General features: G+C 61.5%; 2 protein-coding genes across 7 annotated transcripts in view; one reads left to right on the top strand and one right to left on the bottom strand.

The window, feature by feature from the left end:
• LOC149860628 (uncharacterized) overlaps positions 1-550 on the top strand; it is a 51365-nt gene extending 50815 nt beyond the window's left edge. The window contains exon 31 of the mRNA XM_090051553.1: positions 385-550. Coding sequence (XP_089907679.1) covers positions 385-447 — 63 coding nt within the window. The 3' untranslated portion in view covers positions 448-550. The remainder of the gene's footprint in view (positions 1-384) is intronic.
• Positions 551-4732: 4182 nt separating this feature from the next.
• GAL3ST3 (galactose-3-O-sulfotransferase 3) lies at positions 4733-22400 on the bottom strand. Of its 6 annotated transcripts, XM_090055052.1 has the most exons (4): positions 20115-21259; positions 18280-18313; positions 11150-11360; positions 4733-9885 (listed from the first exon to the last, which is right to left on the bottom strand). In XM_090055052.1, the coding sequence occupies exons 2-4, from the start codon at positions 18281-18283 to the stop codon at positions 8727-8729; spliced, it is 1374 nt and encodes a 457-aa protein (XP_089911178.1). In that variant the 5' UTR covers positions 18284-18313; positions 20115-21259; the 3' UTR covers positions 4733-8726. The 6 variants fall into 6 exon arrangements, with proteins under 6 accessions (XP_089911178.1, XP_089911181.1, XP_089911177.1 ...); XM_090055055.1 differs by lacking the exons at positions 18280-18313; positions 20115-21259 and adding an exon at positions 22381-22400; XM_090055051.1 differs by lacking the exons at positions 18280-18313; positions 20115-21259 and adding an exon at positions 21683-22101.
• Between the last annotated feature and the right edge of the window lie 1696 nt (positions 22401-24096).

Below are 24096 nucleotides of genomic sequence, written 5' to 3'. Positions count from 1 at the left end.
GCCATCGCTGCCTGCAGGCGGTCACTGTGCCCCCCGAGTCTCAGGAGGCACAAGGTGTTCGTGGCTATCTGAGCGCGCTAGGGAGTAAAGGCTAATCTGGGGACACATATGGAGATGTCAGGGTGAAATTAAGGTGCTGACTCTAAGCTACCACAATGTTGATGTTTCTTTACCTTTTACCTGTTCCCTGCCTTTTGGCCCCTTGGCTTGTGGCCCTAACCCCTATGATTTTCAATAGAAAAGTGGGAACTCTCCCTTGCTTCTTGTGCCAGTTTCTGGGTCTGCAGGGTTGGCATAAATTATCATTATGGGATTGCCTATGTGGTTTTTTTACTTCTTTGCTATGACTGCATGTCTAATAGAAATTGTTTCTACCTTTTCTAGCACCAGATGTCTTACTTCCGTAGGAAGATGGTGTGGGAAATACTCCACCAACAGTTGCTATGATTTGAGGTATGGTTTTCTCTGGAGTATAGAAGATCCGCTTGATTCCTGAAACTGTTTTTGTAATGATCCTAGGAAGAAGGCGTTTGTCTCTTGACTTGTAACAAATCCCTAATGAAGCCCTTATGGCTAGAGTTTAATATTTATTTGTAGAATATATTGAATATGAGGTGTATATTTATTTATTTTAATAAAATATGTATTTAACTTATGTAAGGAGTATTTCCTGAACGCGAATCACTAGCAAACAAAATGTGAATGCTTTTGAAGTTATATTTTAAAAAAATATATGTGAGAGGGGGTGTACCCAGCACCCAAAGAGATCAATGCCCAATCCTGTTCTAGGGCAGTCTTCCCCACTCTTGTCTGCCATGCCTTTGGTGTGAAATAAATGTAATGCGGGAGGCTGCCCCATTTGCAGCTCTGGTGTACTGGGCCAATCACACAGCTCCAAGCCATCCCTACACCGTGTCCCATGCCCCGCAGATAGTATCCAAATCCACTACTCCTCCAGCCCTCACTGGGCTGCACTCAGCCTCTTGCTCACTCAGGCCTCAGGCCCCACTCAGTGGGCCTTGACCCCTTGGCCCCTCACCGGGCTGCAAGTCAGTTCCTCACTGGGCCGCACTCTGGGCCTCTTACCCATCAGGCCTCAGGCCCCTCTCCCTCTCATGGTTCTCTCTACCCCTAGCCCTCTTCTATGCCCAGACCCCTCATTCTAGAAACCTCTTCTTAAATGGGTTCATTTGCCATCATCACATGAACTGTAGTGACCTTGGTTCCTATATCTCAGCAGTGGCCCCAATTCAGGGACCTTCAGCCTCCCTGAGGCCCTGGCCCTGCTAACAAGCCAGTCACAGTGCCAGACCCTCCAAAGCTCTGGCCACACCTCACTGTGGGTTTGTGCCCTTCACCCCCTCCTGGTCCCTGATGGATAACACCCCAATAGACTGGTGTAGAGTGAAGGAACTTGTTTGGCTTCTCTGGGACCTTTCTGGATAAATTAAAAGCCCCCAGAGTCGTCCTGGCCAGTCCTGCCACTTCCCAAGCCTTTGCTTCTGCTCTGTCCCCATTCAACTCCTGCCTGGGCTGCAGGGACAAAGGCAATGTGGGAGAGACCAGGTTTTATCACTGGGGGATCACTTGCACTGGCCAATCAGCCACAGCTTCAGCAGCAGACCTATCAGTGGCCAGCACCAGGCAGCCAATCTGGGTGTAAGTATGTAAATAGGATTCCCCTCTTCATGGCATGCTGCTCCTCCTCCGGCTCCCGGCAGCATGCCCGTCTTGCAATGCGTGGCCTATTTGTCCCCGCATGAGCCCCATGACCCATAGGAGGTATGGTAGGGTCTCCCATTGGGGGCAGAGCCAATGGGGAGGCAGGAGCATGCCCCTCTGGTTTGGATCCACCCCTGCTTCCCAGCATCCCTGGGCCCTGTTCTCCCAGCCCACCTCTTCTGTGGTCTCCTCCTCTCCTGCACCATCCCCCTTCCCCTCCCTTCCCACTTCCCTTTCTCTCTTCCTTTTTCTCCTCTCTCCTGTCTCCCCCAGTCTTCGTGCTTGTCCCCTCTCCCGTGACCTCTTCTCTGTCTCCTCCTTCCTTCCCTCTTCTATCTTCCACCCCATCCCTGTCCCCATTCCTCCTTCCTTTTTTCTTCTCCGCCCTTTCTCCAGGCCATCCCTGTCAGGATCAGAGGTCCTTTTCTCCGGGCTGGGAGGACATGATAGGAGCGTGCCCCAAGCACGTGGGCTCTCCCTTTGGCTTCTGGTCTTGCCCCTGACTCAGGACCACATGCAGCCGCTCAAGAACCTGGCAGATCAGGGCTGATCCCAGCACTGAACCGGACATCTCCAGACGGTTGGGAGATGAATGACCTGTTTCTGCACCAGGTCATCTCATTTAGCCAAGGGTTCAACTACCGAGAGAAAATGTCCTTTGTTAGCATCACCTGAGGTCTTCCTGCAGCCCCTGATGGTGGAGTTATGCATCACCAGGGTTAAAGCCATGTGGACAGAGATGCTCAAGTCCTGGCCTCCAGAACTTCTTTGCTTCCTTGATTTCTTTTTCAGGGTCTTCATAAGCCACACCATGTAATCCCCACTGCTGAAACCCAGTGCAAGCATTTAAGCATAGATGTTTCATTTTCATGACTCTCCATCCTTTCCACTAAATGAGGCCACTCTTAACACCTCTCACCCAGGGGAGGACAAGAAATAACGGATACAAGCTGATTGAGGACCACTTCAGGCTAGACATACAGAAAAGCTTCTTTACAAGCCGAGTGCCAAGGGTTTGGAGCAGCCTGCCCCCCGAGGTGGTGCAGTCGCTCACCCTGGCACCCTTCAGAAGACGTCTTGCCGCCCACCTTGCTGGGGTCATCTGATCCCAGCGGTCTTTCCTGCCCAAGTTTGGGGGGCTGGACCCGATGATCTGTCCCTTCCAGCCCCTACCAACTGTGAAACCCTTTACCGCAGCAGGCTGCTATGGCCCCTGGCCTTTCCCTTGGGCCACGCTGGGCTGTGATGTCTGGTGCTGTGCCAGGGCAGACAGTCTTTTGACTAAGAGGTTGGATGACAGGTTTGTCTGGGGTAGTTTGGGCAGGGCTGTTCCTGCCAGGCAGGGGCCGGGCTGGATGTGCGGGGTTGGCCGTGGAAGTCCCTTCCAGCCCAATTTCTCTAGGATTTCTTTAGGGTTGTTGGTTGTGGCCATGTTGGTCTAAGGACATAGGCAGATCAGGTTCTTCGGGTAGATGTGATATTTTTATTAGACCAACTAAACGGTTGCTCTAGGATTTCTGCAGGGTTTTTGGTTGTTCTAGGATTTCTCACTCTGTGGCTCGGACTGGTCATGAGGGGGCAGCACCAGGCTGAGGAATAACCCACGGGACCTCCCCAGAGCCAGCCGCAGCCCCAGCCACCGGCCCTCCTGCTCCTGCCACAGTACCCAGGAGTCCTGGGGACCAGCGTGCGCTGCTCTGCACCGCTGCCCCCAGCCCCCAGCCCCCTGCCAGAGTGGAGTGAGAACCCGGGTGTCCTGGCTCAGGCGCCTCCCCTCACCCCAAACTCCCAAACCCGCCGCCCCCCCCGGAGCTGTCCTGTGTCCAGTCCTGGCCCTGCGCCTCTCTGCCCCCACAGACACCTCTCCCCTGCCCCAGACAGGCCTTGGGCCTCCAGATCTCCCAGCTTTTGCCCCCCAGGTCCTGCCTGGCACAGAGCCCAGGAGCCCGGTGCCTCGGTCCCGCAAGGGCAGGTCTGACGGGGAGCCGCGGGCAGAGCATCAGGCCAGGGGCAATGCTGGGAGCCAGCCCTCCATAGGGCTCAGCTGCCAGCCACCAAGATGATGGAGCCGGGGGGGCAACAGCTGCCGGGATGGGAGGAAGCCTGTGCCCTTGCCCTTGCACCTACTTCTGCTCCCGCCCCTGCCCCGCTGCCAGGACTCCTGGGTTCCTCCCCAGGTCCAGCAGAGTGAGACAGGGACCCTCAGGACCAGGGCTGGGGAAGGGGGCATCGGGGCAATGGGGTCAGTGCATCCCCAGCCTGTGGAGCGTGCTCAGGGCTGTGGGGACAGCCCCACGGCCACAGAGATCCTCCTCTGGGGAGCCCCACCCAGCCCCCAAGCCACTGAGACACAGGTGTAATGGGAAGGTAGAGATGGGGGAGGCTGGGACAGGCCCCCGCGGCAGCGCCGGGCTGAAGAAGAACCCGCCTGGCACCAACCCAGAGCCAGCCACAGCCCTGACCCCCCTGCACCCTCCCCCCCACTCCAGCACCCAGAGTCCAGGGGGGCAGCTGGCCCCCCGGACGTGCAGCACCCAGGAGGGCCCGGGGGAGGTATGGGGGTCAGAGCAGGGGGGCTGATCCAGCCTATGGGGGTGTCAGAGGGGCCGGGTGTATCCCTGGCAGTCTTTACCTGCAGCAGGGACCCTGCGCCTATGTCCCTGGCTGACAGCCGCAGGGTTATCATCGGGGGGGTCTGTGCTCTGCTCTCCTCATCGGTGGGGTCTCCCTTCACCTGCTGTGTCTGCCAGTCTCTCTCACACCCCCAGCCTGGACTCTCCAGGCCCCCGTCCAGGTCCAATCTGCCGCCCAGGTAATCCCACGCACAGCAGACCCGCGCCCCTACCTCCCAGGCCCAGGGGAGGCCACTGTATCCCTAGATGCAGTGCCCACCCCAGAGCCAGCCGCATCCCAGAAGCAGTGTCCCAGAGCTGCCCCTGAGCTCCATCTGAAGCCCAGCAGTCCTGACCCGTCCCCCCCGCCAAAGCCACAGACACCAGAGCCCACCAGGCACCTCACAGAGTCCTTTATTGACCAGCCCCAGGCCCCAGCATCAGGCCCAGCTTTACCCACAGGCCCTGGGCAAGGACCAACGGTGCCTCGTGCTGGCGGCAACGGAGGGTCAGAGCCAGCACCAGCCTGGGAATGCTGCTTTGCTGTGTGTGCATGCATGTGCATGTGCAAGCGTGTCACAGACCTGTGTTCTGTGTGTGTTGGACACCTGCACTGCATCTGTGTGTGTGTGCACACGTTGAATGACGAGGTTCAATGGGGGGGTGCAGGGTGGTCCCAGACCCCTGGATGGTCTGGGGTGGGAGGAGAGGGGTGTCTGGGGGACAGAAAGAGACGGGACAGAGCCCTGGTGTGGGTGTGACTGAGTGTGTAAGCGTGAGTGAGAAATGCGTGCAGAAGGGTGCAGTGAGAGATGGGGGGGCTCTCTATGTGCAGCTCTGCATACAGGGGGTGGACTGTGTGCGAGACATGGGGCAGGGAGAGACTGCGTGGGCGTGTGTGAGACAGCGAGGGTGCAAGGCCAAATGCGTGTGTAACAGCAGGCAGGTGTGCATAGGTATGAGGGGCTGTGCGTGCACATGGGTGCCAGGTGTTGCGGCCCACGTGTGCTGGACAGACGCGGTGCAGGCAAGACGCACAATGCGAGGGGCCGCACCGGGGAAGACCCCTGCAAAGCGCAGGCGCAGAGGGGGGCGGCTCTGTGGAGCCCTGGTACACCAGACGCGCACGAGCCCGCCGCGTGATGCAGCCGCACGCAAGCCAGTGCGGCTCCGAGAGGCGTCAAGGGATGCGGGAGGCTCAGGACACGGGCGGCGACAGCGTCTCTGCTCAGCCCTGGGCAAGCCGCATCTGGACGCCGCGCGCTGCTCTGGGCTCTGAATTTCATAAAGGCCGCGGAGAAGTTATGAGCTCCAGGGCAGGCAGCAAAGCGGTCGAGGGCTTGCAAAGCAAGCTGAAGGGACGCGCGCTGAAGGAGCTGGGCAGGTCCGGCTTGCGGAAAAGGCATTTAGGAGGGGACGTGACAGCGGCCCTCGGCTGCGCAAAGGGCTGCCGTAGAGAAGAGGGACCGCGCCTGCTGCCGAGGGCAGGACGCGGCCCCGTGGCTCGGAGTTGCAGCAAAGTCCGTTTAGATTGGAGACCCGGAAACACGCCTTCCCTGTCAGCGCTGCTACCTGCCAGCTCCATGTTCTTGGGGGACCCTGATACAGGACACAGACTGTCTGACTCACCCCCGCACCCCTAAACAGAAACCCTGAAGCAGAGACTGCAGTAAATTCTGGGATCAACAAAGCAGGGGAGCACGGCATGATAAGGAAGCTGTGTTCCCAGTGCTAACCGACTCTTACACCCAGCTCGGCATTTATCAGAGCAGTTCTAATCTGGATTTACAAAGGACTTCCCCCCCCACACACACACACCTCTAAGCAAAAGTAAGTCTACTAGGCATCTCGGGCCGGCCGTTCCCCGGTCCCACTATGGGAGGCCAATGGAAACTTAATTGGCTACAACTCAGTTGCCGGGTTAGGGAGCGCTGAGGCGACAGACCGAGTCCGAGGGGGTACGGGCAGCATTTGAACAATGGTACAGGGTTCATCACGGCGTCCAGCCCGTTGGAGCCCTGGCCACACGTGTTGTCATACTTTTCCCGAGACGACGGGTGGAAGTCCTCTCCACAACAGGTTATGCACACTCCAAGAAGTGCCTGAAGTCTGTTAAAAGACTATAGTAAGATCTAAAAGGTCATGCTAAGCTGAGGCTTGTTCACAGCAAGCAAAAATCCAAAAACCCCTTGTCAATTAAAAGGGTGTTTCTAAAAACTCCAAGACAGATATCGGCTATCCATAAAAAATGTCAAAACAATTTGATTTACAATATTGACAATGCTTGAAAGAAACTAAACTGGGGGTATAAAAATCTGTAAAAGAAGCAGCAGTGGGGGTGCTGACACCACCCGCTTTCTTCTGGAGAGGCGGCAGGAGGCCGATCGTCTCCCTTCAAGGATCGTGCTGGGAACTTGGACCTGACGGCTCTGCAGCCCGAGTGCCTTGGGCTGGCGAGATCCCAGCTCTCTCTCTCTTTTCTCTTCTCTCTCCCTCTAAGCAGAGATTTCTGAACTTAAACTGTATTAGTTAAGCTTGAGCTAAGTTTCCCCAAATGCTTAGTGAAACCAGGGTATACTGTGACTGTTTGTGTTTGTTTTTCCTCTGCATGTCTATCACTACTAGTGTCAATATATATTTCATCTACTTAGCAATAAATAACTTTTCTGGTCAAACTGGTGGTAACTGGGTATGTTTTGCCTTCTTTACTTCTCTTTCCCCACTTGCTCTGCAGCAACGCCCCTCTTACCGAAGCTAAAGATCCCTGTGAAGCCCAGAAATACTGTGGGGTCTGCTCATCAAGAAACTAAAAGATTGGGACGTGCTGAGTTCGAAACGCATAAGGGGATCCACTTGTACAGGCTGATTGCCCCAGTTTGGCTCAGACGTGCCCTAATGAACTGAATGCTGGCCCAGGAGGGTGTCAGACGGACACCCAGCCGGATTCGGAGGTACCCAGCCGGATTCGGAGGTATTCTGTTTAACTGTGTGCTCGCGTCTGACTGTAGTTTATTGCTGCTCTGATGAACTGATTCTTGGCACATGAGGGTGTCAGCCTGTCCATGCTGATCAACCCGGCCAGGTCAGGCGTGTCACGTTAATCTGTGTGTGTGTGTTTGTGTGTATGACTGATTTGGGGACTGGAGGAACCCGGCCCCACTGAACTGAGTCCTGCAAGATAGCTCCACGGGGGGTGGGGGCTTGCAGGGGGAGAGATACAGCTCCGTATAGAAACACAAGTACCACAAGCAGCACACTGACAGAATTACCAAGACCCTAGCCCTAATAAATGAGCACACCCCAAAGTAGCGGGCAAATCTGGTAACAGTGCAGGGTGGTCCTGGCAGAGACGCTGGGAATGACAGGCTCTCATCACTGCAGGGGTGCAAGGAGAGGTTGGGCAGCCACTGCCCGGGGATGCTCTAGGGGCCACGATTCCTGTGCTCGGCTGTAGGCACCTCCCAGCTCTGGGCTGCGCTGCTTGCCCCCAGCCCGCTGTCTGCTCCCTGGGTCGGGAGCGTCTAAGCCTCCCTCAGAGGTGCTGGGTGTTGCTGCAGCCCAGGCTGCTGGGGCTCTCCCTGGAGGGTCCTGGGTAGAGGGTCTTGTCCCTCCGCTCAGGATCTGACCAATGCTGCACTGGGGGCAGCAGGAAGTTCCTGACTGGTCCGGACTGGAAGGGTTTTGCCTTCCTCTGCAGTGGGGTCACGGCCTCGGCCTGGGGTCTCTGGAGGTAATATTAACAACCTTTTACAGCAGCAGGATGCTGGCCACCGCAGCCCCCTGCTTCCCCTGGGGCAGGCTGGGGTGCCATGCTGGGTGCTGTGTCAGGGTGACAGTCATTTGACGAAGAGGCTGGATGAGGGGTTTGTCTGGGATGGTTTGGATCAGGATGATCCTGCCTCAGGCAGGGTTGGACTAGATGTGACCTCCTGAGCTCCCTTCCTGCCCAGAGTCTCTGTGATTGCACGAAGATGGGGGTGTGCAAGCAGAGGGGTGTGTGTCTACAATGTGGCTTATGTACGTGTGCGGGGAGCCTGAGGCTGTGTGCCTGGTGGAGGAGGGCTGTGTGTGTGTTCAAAGGGAAGATGTCTGTGTGTGTATGTGTGTCTGTGCGTGTAGGCACACAAAAAGATGTGCACACGTGTGAGCGCATGCACGCAAAGGAATGATGTCCACATGTGTTTGTGTGTGTTCATGTGTATGCAAAAGAATGATGCCCGCATGTGTACATGCATGTGTACACAAGTCTGCAGCAGGTCCGCTCACAGCAGCCGGGCAATGCCACAGGGGTTCGGATCCACCCCCTCCCGAGGGTCCTACCCCGTCTCCCAGGCCAGCGGTGCGGCCCCCGCTGCCAGGGTCCCCAGTCCAGAGACGCCCGCGGGTGGCGGCTCAAGCAGCCTTGGGCGGCAGGCCGCGGCGGGGGGGCAGCACCCGGGGACCAGGCCGGGCCGGCGGAGGGGGGCCGCGGCGGCGCCGGGAGCGCAGGCTCTGCTTGCGCAGCAGGTAGCGGGAGTACTGCACCTCGGGCATGACCAGCTTGAGGCAGCGCGGGTCCGGGGGGGCGCCTGAGCCAGGCGGCAGGTCGTAGCCCACGATCTCCACCTGGGCGCTGGGCTGCCAGGGCCGCAGCTCCTTGTTGCGGATCTGGGTGGCGGGCCGGGGCTGGGGCCGGCCCCCAAAGCAGGCGCCCACCAGGCGGTCACGGGCGGCTCTCAGCGCCCGCACCTCGGCCTCCACGCAGTCCCGCCCGGCGCGGCTGACGCGGGCCCAGAAGGTGGCGTTGAAGTGGGCGTAGAGCCCGGCGTCCAGCGCGTTCCAGGCCCGGACGTGGGCGGCCACGCCTGGGGCCGTGCCGTTGCCCCGCGACTGCGGCGCCCGCATGTTGAGCTTGACATAGAGGACGTCGTCCAGGTCCCAGTTGAGCAGGCGGCGGAGAAGCACCAGGGACTCGTCGAAGTACTCGGCGATCATGACCAAAGCGAAGGCGTCTTCCACTTGGCGGATGAGGCCAGGCAAGTAGGCGGCGTCAGCAGGGTCGTGGTCGTTGTCGCCGCCCAGGTCGTAGACCAGCGTGTTGTGGGCGTACATGGCGTACTTCTCCTGGGGGCGGTAGTAGGCCCGCGGCTCCTCCAGGAAGGTGGCGAGGGAGGCGTTGGGCACGCGCCGGAAAGCCGGGCAGTACTGGTTGTAGTAGGTGAAGAGCGACTCGAACATGGCGACGGGCTCGCGCAGGATGGTGACGTAGACTGTGTCGTTGGGCATGAGGCGGCGCAGCTCGGCGGCGCGGAAGCGCAGGTGGCTGGCGATGAAGGCGGGCGGGCGCGTGTGCGGGTGGACGTAGCGGGCCGAGAAGTCGCGGGGGTAGCAGAACTGGTGGTCGCAGGGCGGGTGGGGCAGGGCCACCGTCAGGTTGTGGCGCTCGGCGAAGCGGAAGAGGATGTTCTGCACCGTGGAGCCGGCCGTTTTGTGCGTCTTCAGGAAGGCCACGGCCATGCGCTTCGGGCCCGGCGCCGGGGACGGGCAGGCCGGCGCGCCTGACTTGGGGGGCCTGGGGGCGGGGCGTGAGGGGGCGGGGCGTGAGGGGGGGCAGTGACGCTCCTGCCACCCCTCCTGTTTGGGTAGCCCCTCCCTGCCATGGCCACACCCATCTGCAGCCCAGCCCTGCCATGCTACTCCCACGAACAGCCCCGCCCACTTCCTATAGCCCCACCCCTTCGTATAGCCACACCTCCCCAACGCCCTGCTCTGCCCTGGCCCTTCCTCTTCCCATAGCCCTGCCCTGTCATGCCATGGCCAGCCACAGCCCTGCCTCCAGCTGAACCACGCTCACCCATAGCCCCGCCCCCACCATGACACCCCCGCATAGCCCCGCCTTTCCATGGCCCCTCCCTGGCCGGGGCCCCCCCTGCTGTGGCCACACCCACCTGTACCCCTCTCTTTTAGCCCCTCCCCTACCAGGTCACACCCTCCTGTTGCCCCTCCTCTTTCCATGGCCCCTCCCTCTCCTATTCCTCTGCCCCATGAACTCCCTCCTGCCCACTTCACAGCCCTGCCCCACAACCCCTCTGAGCTCCGCCCCCTCTCCATCTTCCCTGTAGCCCCGCCCCATCCCCTCTTGTCCCTCCCTGCCCTCCAGCTCTGGGCCATTCTCAGACCTTGCCCACCTACTGCCTTGGCCCGCCCCAATCTCAGCTCCCTCTTGCCCCACCACCACAAGCTCTCCTTGGCCCGCTCCCAGAGACTAGCCCCGCCCCACCCTCAAGCCCTGCCCATAATTCCCCCTTGCCCCTCCCTTCCACATAGCCCCACCCCCAGAGACCTTCCTAGTCCCTAAACCAACCCCCTCTAGCCCCATCCCCACCATCAAGCCTGCCCAAGCACCCTTTAGCCCCTCCCCAAGCTCCACCCACTAATGTCCCTAATCTCCACCAAGTCCCAGCCCCAACTCTCTCTAGCCATAAAGCCCTGCCCCCACCCTCCAACCCTGCTCAGACACACCCTAGCCCCACCCCTGCTTCAAACCCCACCCCCAGTTCCACCCAGCTCCACCCTGGGCCCCAGCTCTGCCTCCAATGTTCCCAGGCTCCACCTCCACCCTTAAACTCCACCCCTGCCAGATAGCCCCACCCCTGAACTCCCACCCAGGCCCACCCTCAGCCCCACCCCTGCCTCCAATCCCACCCCCAGTTCCCTCTAGCTCCACCCTATACCTGCCATCTAGCCCCACCCCCAAAGCCCCGCCCAGGCCCATCCGTAGCCCCGCCCCGGCCTCAAGCCCCGCCCAGGCCCACTCTTAGCTTTGCCCCGGGTACCAGGGCAGGTGGGTGCCTCGGTGCAGCAGGAGGCTGAGGGAGGAGCCGAGCAGCAGCAGCAGCAGCAGGGCGCGGCGGCGCGACACCATCTTGAGCGCGCGGGGCGGGGCGGGCGCGGTGCAGGCCATGGCGGGCGGGGGCGCGGCGACCCACCCACCCTGCTCAGGGCGCCACGGCGAGGGTGGGGGGGGCGGCCGACTGCCAGGGGCGCCTGCGGGGGGACACGGGTCAGGTGGGCCTGCACACACGCACACGTGCACACATGGATGCATGCGTGTGTGCACACCCGCTGCCCTACTGGGCCGTGTCTGTGTGCATGCACATACACACCACGTGCACACACAGCTGTGCACACTGCCCCAACCCTGTACACACAGCCTCAGGCGCACACACCTACGTGTGCACACACACACACTGACCTGTCTTGGCCCCATGTGTACACATATGGCTGTGCACATGCACACATAGCCCCATGTGCACATAGTTGTGCATGTTGCCCCACCCCCGTACAGCCCTGTGCACACACATACATGTGTACACACACGCACATGCTACCCTGTCTGGGCCCCTGGGTGCACACACACACATGCACATAGTCATGCATGCTGCCTGCTCCTGGTACATGCAGCCCTATGCACATACAAATACATACATGTACACACACATGCTGCCCTGTCTTGGTCCCTGTGCACACACACTGCCCCACCCCCTGTACCTACACCCGTGTCATCCACACACACTGTCCTGCCCTGCCCCTGCTTACATGCCCTGTGCCCACATCCCCATGCACACACCCCCATGCACACACAATTCCCTGCATCCATACTGCTTGGCTTTGCCCTGTGGACACACACCCCGTGCACACAACCCTGTGCACATGCAAACTCTTGCACACTCCTCACCCTACCCCAAGACTCACATGGCCCAGCATTTGTCTGTGCACACATGCACACATATGTGCACACATGCTGCCCTACACAGCCTTGCTCCTGGGCACAAACAGCCCTGAACACACACAGCCCACCCACCCACCTCCCAGCCCTCCCTTGAAAGCTCATGTGCACATTTACCCCTTTGCACACTCCCACCCTGCTCCTGCACACCTGTCTCTCGGAGCCTTTACACACACGTGCCCCATCTGAGGCACCTTGGCAGAGCCCAGTCTAGCCTGACCACCGGAACACACCAGCATTGCCCAAGCTGGCTCTGTTATACCCAGCCCCAACCCCACCCTAGAGCCAGCTGCATCCCTGTTATACTCAGCCCCCAACACCCACCCCAGAGTCAGCCGCATCCCACTGCCAGGTGAAAGGCCCCATATTTCCAGCCCCAAGGCTAGCCCCATATCACTGCTGGGTAAGGAGTCCCTGCTATACCCAGCCAGCAACACACCCACCCCAGAGCCAGCCGCATCCCAGCCAGGAACCCCTCCCCCTCCCCGCCGGGAGCCATGTTCCAGGACACACTAGAGCAGCCAGGCCTGCGTGTTCCCATCCTCCCACCTGGATGTGGGTCAGTGCCAGCGCAGGAGTGAGGACCCATGGCCAATGAGCAGGTGGAGCGGGGCTGGGCACAGGGCGGGGCTGGAGCGAGGGTCAATGGGCCGTGTGATAGGAGCAGCTGCTGGCTTTGTGTGTGGCGCTGCGGTGCCTCCGCACAGAGCAGGCTGTGCCCGGGAGGCTGGAGAGAGCCAGGGGTGCAGCCAGCTCGGGGGGGCATCGGGGCTGGGGTACAAGCCCCTTGCCAGGATGCAGCTGGCTCTGGGGTGGAACATGCCAGGAGCCAAATAGGACAGAGGCAGCTGGCTCTGGGGGAAGCTGGGGCTGGGGATACAGCGATCCCAGGATGCAGCTGGTTGGGGGCGGGGGGGCATATACAGGGATCCTGGACGTAGCTGACTCTTGGGGGCACTGGGGGGCAGGAGGGGAGGGCAGATCCAGCTCAGTGCAACCAGCACAGGCCCTCCTGCCGGGGGCTGGCATAACCCCTTCCTCCCCATACCTTCAAGCCCCAGGCCAGACATTGAGGGCAGACCCTGCCCAGCTCCCTGGTGACCCAGCAACCCCTTGCCCCAGCTACTCCCAGCGCCCCCCGCCCCCCGAGCCAGCTGCATCCCAGCACCATGTCTCCGGGCTAATGTGGTGCCCTGGGGGAGGGCAGGGGCGCTGGGTTCTCTCCCCACTGCCCTGATCCGGATGCCAGGCACGCGGGGAGCAGGCCAGGCCCCTCTCAAGTGCTGCAGGTGCTGGGGTGGCAGGAGGCCGAGAGGCCCCAAGGGATTTAGACACCTCCAGGGCCTAAAGTCCCCCTCGGCCCCGCATCCTCCTGGTGCTTTAGCGCCCCTGGCCCCACTCCCCCCCCAGAACCCGAAGAGGGCCCAGGTGTCCGGGTCCGCGCCCCCATCCAAGCCCCTGGGACGCTCCCTCCTCCAAGCTGGCAGAGACCCCAGGTGTCCCGGGTGCCAGGGCCTCCGCACACCCCCCTCCTCGACCCCACTAGATGAAGCTCCCCTTCCAGAGCTGGGAGGGGACCAGGCGTCCGCGGCCCTGGGCTCAGGTGACAGCTTGGCAAGAGGAACCCAAGGCAGCCAGGTCGGCTTTCGCCCTCCCCCATCCCCCTCTCGGCCCTCGGGGGAGAGGTAGGGTTACTTCAGCCCTGCCCCTCCCCCCACCCCACCCCGGCTACGGTTACAGGGAACTGGGGCAGGCCGCAGGTGAGCTCCGCGCAGGTCCGCCTGCACCGCGGGGCTCGGCACCCAGCCCCTGCTCGCGCGCCCCGGTGCCCGAGTGCCTCTAACCTGCCGGCCCCCCACCTCCCTTCCCAGCCCTGAGCCCCTAGACACCACTCCTTTCCTGTGCCCGGGAAGGCAACCCAGGTGTCCTAGCTTCTGCGCTCCCCTGCTATAACCGCTAGACCCTGCTCCCCTCCCAGCGCTGGGACAGGAAGCCAGGAGTCGGGGCCACACCAGCCCCGCCACCCTGCTCTGCACCCAGGGCCAGGGAGAACCCAGGCGTCCCGGCTCCCCCTGCCCTAATGCGCCTGACTTCACCCCCCTCCCAAGGCTGGAAGCGCACCCAGGCGTCCAGGCTTGCACCCTGCTCCCAGCCCCGGCCCCCACAACTGAAGAAAACCCAGGAGCCCGGGCTTGCGGCCCACCGCTCTCAACTTCCAGCCAGCGCTCCCCTCCCAGATCTGGGAAAGCACCCGGGCGCCCGGGGCCCGGTTCCCTGCTTGCCCCACGCCTGCTGGAACAGACCTGGCCCCAGTCCCGTCTCAGGGCTGGGAGAGATCCTAGGGGTCCGGGCTCCCGACCCCACCTGCTCAACACGGAGATCCCAGGCATCCAGCCCAGCTGTGACCTATCTGTTCCCTTTCCCCTCCCAGAGCAGGTAGAGGACCCAGGTGTCCAGCCCCCTTCCTGCTGCCCCCCCGCAGCCCTCACCCCCGTCCCAGGCTGGCAGCCGGGGGGCTCGGACCTACCGGGAGGAGCAGAGCAGTGCCGGGAGCTGGCTGGCGACAAGTGCGCAGGGGATTTATAGCAGAGGAACCAGGCACGGCGCCAGCCTGGCACAGCTCAAGGGCACCCGCGGCACTCGAGCACCTGGGGGGGGTCATGGAAACTGCCCTGGGGAAGGACAGCTCCCGCTATGGGGCAGGGGGCTCAGCCACTGCCCCCATGGGGTAGCGGAGTGGGTACTGTGGCTGGCAGGCCCGGCCGCCTGGCTCCTCTCCTGGCTCAGGGAGGTGCGTGGGACGGGTGGGGTGGAGCAGCCTTGCAGGAAGTCTAGGGGCCCGCTCAGGTGTGGCCTCGCATTGCGCTGGGGCGCTACCTGGGGTGGCAGGCCCTGATCCTGGCCTGGGAGGTTTGTGCCGCACCCAGAGCCTCCTGATCGTGGGTCCAGGGTCGTACAGCACCCAGCTTTCTGCGGCTGTAACCTCAGCCTCTGACTGGGAGCCAGGTCAGCCCCCCCCCGAGGCTGACAGCCCCCGCAGGCCTTGGCGTGCCCCTTACAACCCACAGTCTCCGAGTCTCAGCTCCTTCTCACCAAGGCCAGCTCCCTGCCCAGTCGTCCAGCTCCCCAAGCCCCCCGGGCTGGGGCTTGCCCCAGCTCTGCCCAAGACGTCCTGCACAGCCCGAAAAAGCAGCATGGGCGGCTTGTACCATGGGCACAGCGCTCAGGCTGCTGTCACACCTGCCTCTCTCATCGGGATACCCACGGCTCTGCCGTGACAGTCACAGCACTCAAGGTTGCTATCACGACACATGTGCTTGCTCTCCTGATGCTCACATTTATATCCCCCCGCCCTGGGCCTGTATTGTGACTCTCGCTCCTCTCTGTCCTGATGCTTACAGCTCTGTCACGACAGCCAGGGTGTCACAGCCACTGTCATGACTGCCGTGCCAAGGCTACCACGAGTCTGGCATGACTCCCAGAAACACACGTGGTCCTATTATGACGTCTCCATCTCTCTGGGGTTGTGTCACAATGCTCACTAGCCTCATCGTGACACATAGAGCAACACCCATGGGTCGCTTGTGGCCTTGCTTGTCTATCATGATGCCCATGGAGCTGTTGTGGGCCCTGTGACTTTATTGCGATACTCACACGCGTGTCATGACTCCTGCTCCCCGGACACCATGGCTCTATCATGAGTCCCCACTGCTCTATCATGACTCTCCACTCTTCTATCATGTCACCCATGGTCTCAGCATGACTCTCACTGCTCCATCGCAACTCCCAGTCCTCTCGTGATTCCCGCTCTACTATCACAACTCCTGCAAGTCGATTGTGACAATCACAGACTCCTGCGGTTTTGGTGTGACTCTTATGGCTCTATCACAGGCTAGATCGTGACTCCTATAGATCTGTCATGACACCCGCCGCTCCTATCACAACTACCGCTTGCACTACTGCAGGTATCGCGGTTCTGTCCTGACTCCAGCACTGTCTATGGCCATCCTATCGTGACACTAGCCAGCCTGTAACAACACTCACCAGTCTATCATGACACTCACGATCTACTGCGACGGTAGCTGGTCTGCCCCAACACTCGTCTTTCTATCGCACTCCCGTTCTATCACCGTGCTACCTTTTCTATCCCAACACGCACTGTTGGATCATAACGCCCACCATTCATTGTGACGCTGGCCAGCCCATCGCGTGCCTGCCGTTCCATCGCTACAGTCACCGTTCTGTCGTGGTGCTCACTGTTCCGTCGTGACGCCCGCAGGGTTTCCAATCCCAGGCCTGCGCCCCTCCCACATACTTATGACCCCCACCCCAGATGACTCGAGTACCACCATGCCCCCCTCCAACACAGCCCACATCTCCTGCTATGGCACTGGGGCCTGGCCCAGTCCCAATTATCCTCCTCCTAGCTCCTGCAGGTACGCTGGGGGAGCAGAGGGACTGAAGCGGGCAGGGCGATCTCCTGCCATCCCGTGCCCCTTCCAGCACTGAATATAGTGGCTGACTCCTCCCACGGTCAATGGGGCCGAAGCGGAAACGACAGCTCTGGGCTGGGGGAGATATTGCCCTTAGTCAAAATGGAAGCTGTCTCCTCCACCCAGCTCCGACCCGCCCAAGCACCTGAAGTCCTGCCTACAGGGCAGGCAGGGGCAGGGGGCTGAGGTGGGTAGGGAGGTGGGGGTGGGTCCTGAGCAGAGGATGCTCAGCGTGAGAAGTGTTGCGTTATTTTACCGTGTAAGGACATTTTTCTATCTATCTGAGACCTAACAGACAATGCACTTCCATGCGTTTGAGTCTCACTTTGCACCCTATAGCTTCTCAGCATGCCATGTATTAATTTCGGAGTCATAGCTGACTCAAAGATGAACATGAGCCGACAGTGTGACAATGCAATCAATAGAGCTAACCACACTCTTTCATGCATTAACAGGTGCATCTAGGGAGGTGATACTTCTCTATGTGGCACTGGAGAGGCCGCAGCTGGAGTACTGCATTCAGTTTTGGGCGCCGCGCTTCAAGAGGGAAGAACTTCTTCACAGTAAGGGTTACCAAAATCTGGAATGGGCTCCAAGGGTGGCGGTGCTCTCCCCTACCTTGGAGGTCTTTAAGAGGAGACTGGACATGCACCTGGCTGGGGTCATCTGAACCCAGCACTTTCCTGCCCGGGGCAGGGGGTCAGACTTGATGATCTGTTGAGGTCCCTTCCGACCCTAGCATCTAGGAAGTCTATGAAAGTTACATACTCAATGTACATTAACCACATAGTATAGCTAGAGACAATAATATACATTAAAATAATATTGTAATATAGGGCATATCATCTCTGTAATTACGTACATCACTTATAACATGGGGGAGCACGTGCATGCACATGTGTGTGTAGGAGTGCATGCATACACCAGCTGTTGTGGCTCAGTGGTGGAATCCTTGTCCACTGTGCAGGAAACTTGGGTTTGATTCCCACGCGTGCATGTAATGCACAGCCATTGAGGCACCAAATGTCTGGCCTCTGAATGTGTCTCAAGAGCCTCAAGTGGGCTTGGAAGGTCTGGGCAGCCTCCCCGCTGCATGTGTCTGCCTAGGTGTATGCATTGAAGGTCCTGGTGACCTCTTGTGCCTACTTGGTGATTCAGAAAGATTGATAGGTTGCCTTCCATGTGTACATACACTGCTCTATACATGTTCATATATTTCTATAAATGCATATAGGTGAATGTGAATATGCACACACACATTTAGCATACAAGGCAAGGCAATATCATCCCAGCTCAGCTCAGCTCATGCCCAGGAAGCATGACAGACCCACGGGGATGTGTGCTAGGTGGGTACTGCGGTCAGACTCATCTAGCCACAGGACCCACTTGTGGCAGCATCAAGCCCTGGGGTCTAGGGGCACCCAGCACGGTGACAGGCCCACAAGCCGGATCAGGCTCACAAGAAGCCCCATGGGCTGGGTGTTTGATGCTGGACGGAAAGCGAAGACTGGCTGGCGGGATGCTCTTATTCAGCATATAATACATGCGAAGCAACGCAATAGAATAGCTGGAAAGTATGGCAGACACAGGGACATGCCTAGAGCATATATTACATGTAGACAGACACATGCGATTCGCTAGCAGAAAATATGACACAATGTTACAATATGTTAAGATGTGTTACCCATGAGATGAGACCAGATGAGATGAGATGAGAACTGGAAAGCATGAGAGAAACACACACCATGTATAACGTATGCATAACTGATTATGCTATACTGTAAAGCTACACTATATAATATAATAATAGGCTGGGGATTCCCAGCAGACCCCACTGGGGGCAAGGGGGTGCGCCCCCTGAGGGGTGGGCATGCACCAGGGAGTACCACGTGTTGGGGGGGCGAAGGGGGCGGGGGTTGGCATGAGCCCTGGCATGACCTCTGCGCTGGCCCGGGCTGGCCCACCCCGGTGGGGAGAGGAGTGGGGCACGGAGCTGTCTATTGACAGCAGTGCCCATCAATAGGACAAAAGAGTCGGCGCCGGGCGCTGCGTGACTGAGAGCACGCTGCACCCTGCCCCAGGGCCCGGGGGGAGCCCAGATGTCCGGGCTTGCGGCCTCGCTGGGTCACCCCACCCCACCCCAGGTCGCTCGCAGCGCGCGGAGAGAGCCCACGTCTCCAGGCTCTGAGTCCCTGCCGCTCTCGCTAGACCCGCCCCAAGGCTGGGCAATAACCCCAAGTGTCCTGGATCCCAGCCCCAGGCTCCCCCCTTCGAACCCCGTAGTCCCCGCTCTGCTCCCAGCCCCCGGACAGAACCCGGTGTCCGGGCTCCCAGCCCCCGCGCACCCCGGGCAGAGCTGGACAGCCGGGCCATGGGCACCCCGCAGCGGGGGGGGCCGGGACGGGGCAGGATCCAGGGAAAGGGGCCGAGTCAAGCAGGACCCGCCCCCGCGAGCTCAGGGTGCCACCACGGGGGTAGCGGGGGGGAGGGGAGGGGAGGGGAGGTGTGGTGCACACATGCACTCCCATACCCGTGCACTCATATATGTACACACTCGTGCAGAATTACACCCAGGTACCTGGCCATGCACACTCCCACGTGGACACACGTACACCTTGACACACTCGTGAGCGCTCGTGCATGTGTGCACTCATAGACATAAGCACATGGAAACACACATGTGTACACACAGACACATGCACGTGCGCGTGTGATCTCACAGTCCTGCCGGACTTGCGCCCACCATCCATCCATGTACATACCAGGGGCTGGGATCCCTGCTCTTGCACACTGTTTGCAGGGATCTCTATCACACACATATACGCACACGTCTGTACGCACACGTGACCACACAGCCCAGCCTGCTTATGTCTGCTGGGAGCAAGGATCCTTGCTCCTGCATAGATCCGGTGTGGGTCTGTGACCCACACATGCACAAGCATGCACACACAAAGGTGTGCACATATGCACACACAAAGGCACGCACACATATATACACACAGGCACGTGCACACACATGCATACATGGACGTGTGCACACAAGACTACACACAAAGATATGTACACGCACAGGCATGCACACACACGCCCACACACAGAGGCATATACACACATGCACATGTATGCGCATGCACACACAGACAGGCACACACACACATGCAGAGAAGCACGGGACAGACATGCTTGGAGCCAGGGACACACATGCAGGCACACACAAACACACGCTCCCACGTACACAGAGGAAGTCACAGACACAGTCATGCACACGCACAGCCATGCAGGCGTGTACACGCATGCACACACGTCCACAGGAGTCCAGGCAGGCAGGCGCGCACACAGGCAGGTGGACACACACTCGTGCACACACACCGCGGGCAGGCATCCAGGCGCCCCGTAATGCCGGCCCCGCCCGCCCGCCCCGCTCCCCCGCCGCGGCGGCCGCAAGGGTCCGCATCCCGCCCCCCCCGCGCCTCCATCCCGGCCGGCTCGGCGGCGGGGCCCGGCGCCGGGGGCACTCACCGCATCGCGGGGCGCCCGGCCCGGCCCCGCGGCCGCCGCATGCCGCCTCGGGCGCGGGCGCGGGGCCGCTCAGCGCGGCGCGGGCGCGGGCGCGGGCGCGGGCGGGGGGGGGCCCATCGCCATGTTGCGGCGGCGGCGGTCAGGTGGCCGCGGCCCCCCCCGCGCCGCCGCAGCCCCCGCCCCCGCCCCGCGGGACCGCGGCGTCCGGGCCGGCGCGCCCCGGGGAGCCCGGTGTCCGGGACACGCGCGCACCCACGCGCACACACGTATGCCGCTCGGTGCACGCACACAGGGCCCCCCCCCCCGCACGCGCACACGCACACGGGGATGCACACGCCTGCACACGGCCCTGTGCGCACGCAGACTCCCTGCACACGCACACAGGCGTGCGCACACATGTGCACGGGCAGGCGCACATGGGACCCAGGTGTCCGGGAGACACGGACACACACGCTCCATGCACGCGCCCGCTGGAGTGTGCACACACGCCTACTGACAGGCACACATGGGACGCAGGCATCTGACACGCACAGCCCAGGTGTGTGGGACACCCACGCCTCAGTCTGCATGCGTACATAAGCTGTCTGCACCCCCCCCCCCACTGCACATGCATGATGGCACATGTGGGGACCCCCTGGCACATGCAGAGCCCCCGCTCACACATGCAGCAGCGCACACCGGTACAACACGCACCCCATGTACCTGCCCAGCCCTGCCCTGTACATACAGCGTGCAGCACGCACCCCCCCAGACAGCTCTGCACATGCACACAAATGTGCACATATGCACACATGGGGCACAGCACCACAGGGCATGGCACAGCTGCAGTACCACACACCAGCACCATTCTGTGCACAGCACCAGTGCAACACCCCCCCCCCACATGCACACACACCTACATGCAGCCTTGCCCTGACACAACCCTGCACATAACATGGGGAGCACGTGCACACCCAGGCTCCACTGCCCATGTAGAGAGCCACCGCACACATGTACAAATGTGCACACACTCTGCAGGAACACATGAAAGGCACTGTCATACAATCCCCTTTCCTCCCCCTGCTTCATAGCAGGCACACACAGGGCTCTGCACCCCACCCTGGCACATGCACTGCCCAAGACACACAGGCATCCCAGCCACACATGCGCCTGTCTGCACTGCACCCACATCACCCAGTGCACACCTGTGTGTGCCCCCCCCCCACATGCCTGCTCACAGATGCTACCAGTGGGTGGAAACAGGATAGGGAGCCCCATATGCTTGCATGCGCATGGCACTGCCGGATCTGCACACACTGCACACCACACACACGCACACAACCCGGATGTCTGACACAGAGAACACAGGCATCCAGCATACATACACACAGAGAACCGAGGTGTCCAGGAGACACACACATGCACACACAGAACCCCCATGTCTCACCCCCCCCGCACATACACACACAGAATTCAAATGTCTCAGACACACACACATGCACACACAGAGAACCCAGGTGTCCCGGAGAGGGACACATGCATGCACATCCACCCCCTGCCCGCCCCCCCTCCTTTGCACACACACTCACATGCTTGTGTGCACTTCGCACGCCCGGGGCTGCACCTTGCACGATGGTGGTGGCGCTGGCGCCAGGGCGGGGGGGCGGGGGGGTGGAGGGGGCTCCAGTTACCGCCTGCCCCACAAAGCCGGCAGTGTGGCTGCACCCCTGCAGGCCCAGGGGGGGCGGGGGCCGGGACCACAATGGGCCTCTGTGTGCCTGGCCGCCCATGGCCAGCAAGGGGGGGTGGGGGCAGGGGCTGCATGCAGACCGGGGCACCCACCACAGCCTGGAGCTGTGGATCCAGGCGTCCTGGCTCCAAGGACCCCAATCTCAGCCCCGGTCCCCACTGCCCTCCCAGAGCAGGGGGAGAATCCCGGTGTCCAGGCTCCAGGTTAACCCCCGGCCAGTCCCCGCATCCTACCTACGACAGGGTGGGACCCAGGGGTCCGGGCTCCGAGATCCCCCTACTCTCACCCCCATATCCCCGCTGCCCTCCCAGAGCTGGAGAGAACCGGGGCATCCCGGCTCCTACCCACCCTCCCATAGACCCAGGCCCAGGCAGGGGCAGGGACCCTGTGAGCTGCTCCCGGGACCCCAGCCCACGGGCCCAGCGTGTCCCCCCCAGAGCCCAGACTCCTGGGCTCTCTCCAGCTCCAGAGGAGCAGTGGTTCTCTCCCACTCCCACTCCCACTCCCACTCTGGGAGGGGAGTGGGGCCTGGGGCACCTGGGTTCTCCGGCTGGGCTCTCCCAGGTCCTAGGCAGGCTCCAGGCAGGATTAGCCTCCCCTCCCCTCCCCCGCCCAGGGGCTCAGGTTCCCTTCCAGCCCCCACCCAGACCCTGGGGGGGCTCAGCCAAACCTGTTCTACCAGGTGGGGGTGGAGCTGAGCTGGGTGCCCCCATGTGGGCAAGGGGGGTGGTACAGGCGGGAGCCAGGTAAGGGCTCCCCGCCCCCCCAGCCCTGTGCCCACCTAGACCCGGGGGGGCGGGGCGGGGGGCTGGGAGCCTGGGTTCTCTTACACCTCGGGGAAGGGAGCAGACGGGGGTAGGAGTGAGGGGCACTGATAGGGATGGGGGCGGGGGGCTGTGGGTCAGGAGTGGGGGGCACCGCAGGGCAGGGGGCTGCATTCCCCTACATAAACAAGGCTTCAGCTGAACAAAGAGCCGCTCTGAGCAGAGGCCCAACAGCAGGAAGGGCAGGAGGGCAGAGTGGGCGGAGATGGCTCAGCGGGGAGCCGGGGACAGGGGCTCCGGGCTGGGGCTGGGGGCACAGGGCCTTGGCCAGCTCCAACCTGGCTGCTGTATACCCCAGAGCCCGGGCCCCCCTGGGCTGGGAAACGCGGTGCCCCGCAGAGCATCCACAGCCAGCGAGGGCCCCGCGGCCCCGCCTGCCTGTAGGACTGCGCTCCTCCCCGAGCGGCGATCGTGTTTCGGGTCGGGAACGCACAATGGGCCCAGTGTGCAGCCCACGTTCCCGGGGGATGCCCGAGTGGCCCAGCGCCGTCTCCGCCCGGGAATTCTCCGCCCACCGGGCCAGGCCTCGAGGGCGATGGGCTCCCGGCTCCGGGCTCGCCCGTGTTGCAGGGGCGGGGGCGCCGAGGGGCTCATGGCAGAGGCAGGGCCCTGAAAGGCGGGAGTGTCAGGCCTCCAGGGATCCCACGCTCCCCCTCTCTGCACCCCACGGGCTGCCCGTGGGCTGCCCGTTGCTCTGGTCTCAGCTGGAACTCCTCTGCCCTGGAGGGCAGCTGCGGCGAAGCTCCTCCTGGCCTCCAGACAGGCTCTGGGAAGTCCCCTCCAGTCCAGCCCAGCCCATGCCTGAGGCCCTGTCCCGAGTCCCATCCTCAGCCTGGCGCAGCCTGGAATAGGGGCAGGGAGGCGCTGTGCTGCAGCCGCTGCCAAGATGGCACCTGTGCCCCTGCAGAGCTGGCACCAGCACTGCAGACGAGGCCCCGGCCTGGCCGGCGGGGCTCAACGCTCAGCCCCAGGCCGGCCGAGACGTCTCTGCACGTCGCAGCCCGACCAAGGGCGGCTGAGCCAGGCTCTGATCCAGAGCCGCTCCCTGGGCTGCCCAGCACCCAGTTCCCTCGTCCCGCCCACCCCTGCCTACGCCCCCAGCTCGTGACCCCTTCGGCTCCAGGACTCCACTGGCTCCTGCCTCTGACCCCTGACCCTGGGGCGTCCTTGAGACAATGAGCTGATCCAGGGGGTGGCAGGGGAAACTGAGGCAGGGGACAAGGGGGGACAGTCCCACTGGGGGGTGGCCCAGATTGGGGGTGGAGGCGCTCTTATACAAGCCTCTTATCCGCCCCGGCATGAGCCAATCCCATGTGGCCACAAATCACCACCGGCCAATCCCACGGTGGCGACCCAGGGCCACACGCGCACATTCCAGCCTTATCTGGTGCTGGGCCCCAAAGCTCCCGCTGCGCCTTATCTCGGGGCG

Source organism: Crocodylus siamensis, chromosome 6 (assembly GCF_052110815.1).
Source record: "Crocodylus siamensis isolate JL-2025a chromosome 6, ASM5211081v1, whole genome shotgun sequence".
NCBI lineage: Eukaryota > Metazoa > Chordata > Crocodylia > Crocodylidae > Crocodylus > Crocodylus siamensis.
The sequence above is the reverse complement of the archived record's forward strand: the minus strand, read 5'-3'. Positions and strand labels throughout refer to the sequence as shown.

What these genes read in the sequence shown, in the direction of transcription:
- GAL3ST3 (XM_090055050.1), bottom strand. Translation starts at nt 11,631, where the DNA reads ATGTGCACATGGGGCTATGTGTGCATGTGCACAGCCATATGTGTACAC. An exon ending in CGAGGCACCCACCTGCCCTG is followed by an intron (nt 9,886 to 11,149) that starts GTACCCGGGGCA and finishes CCCCGCCCCCAG; the next exon opens with GCCCCCCAAGTCAGGCGCGC.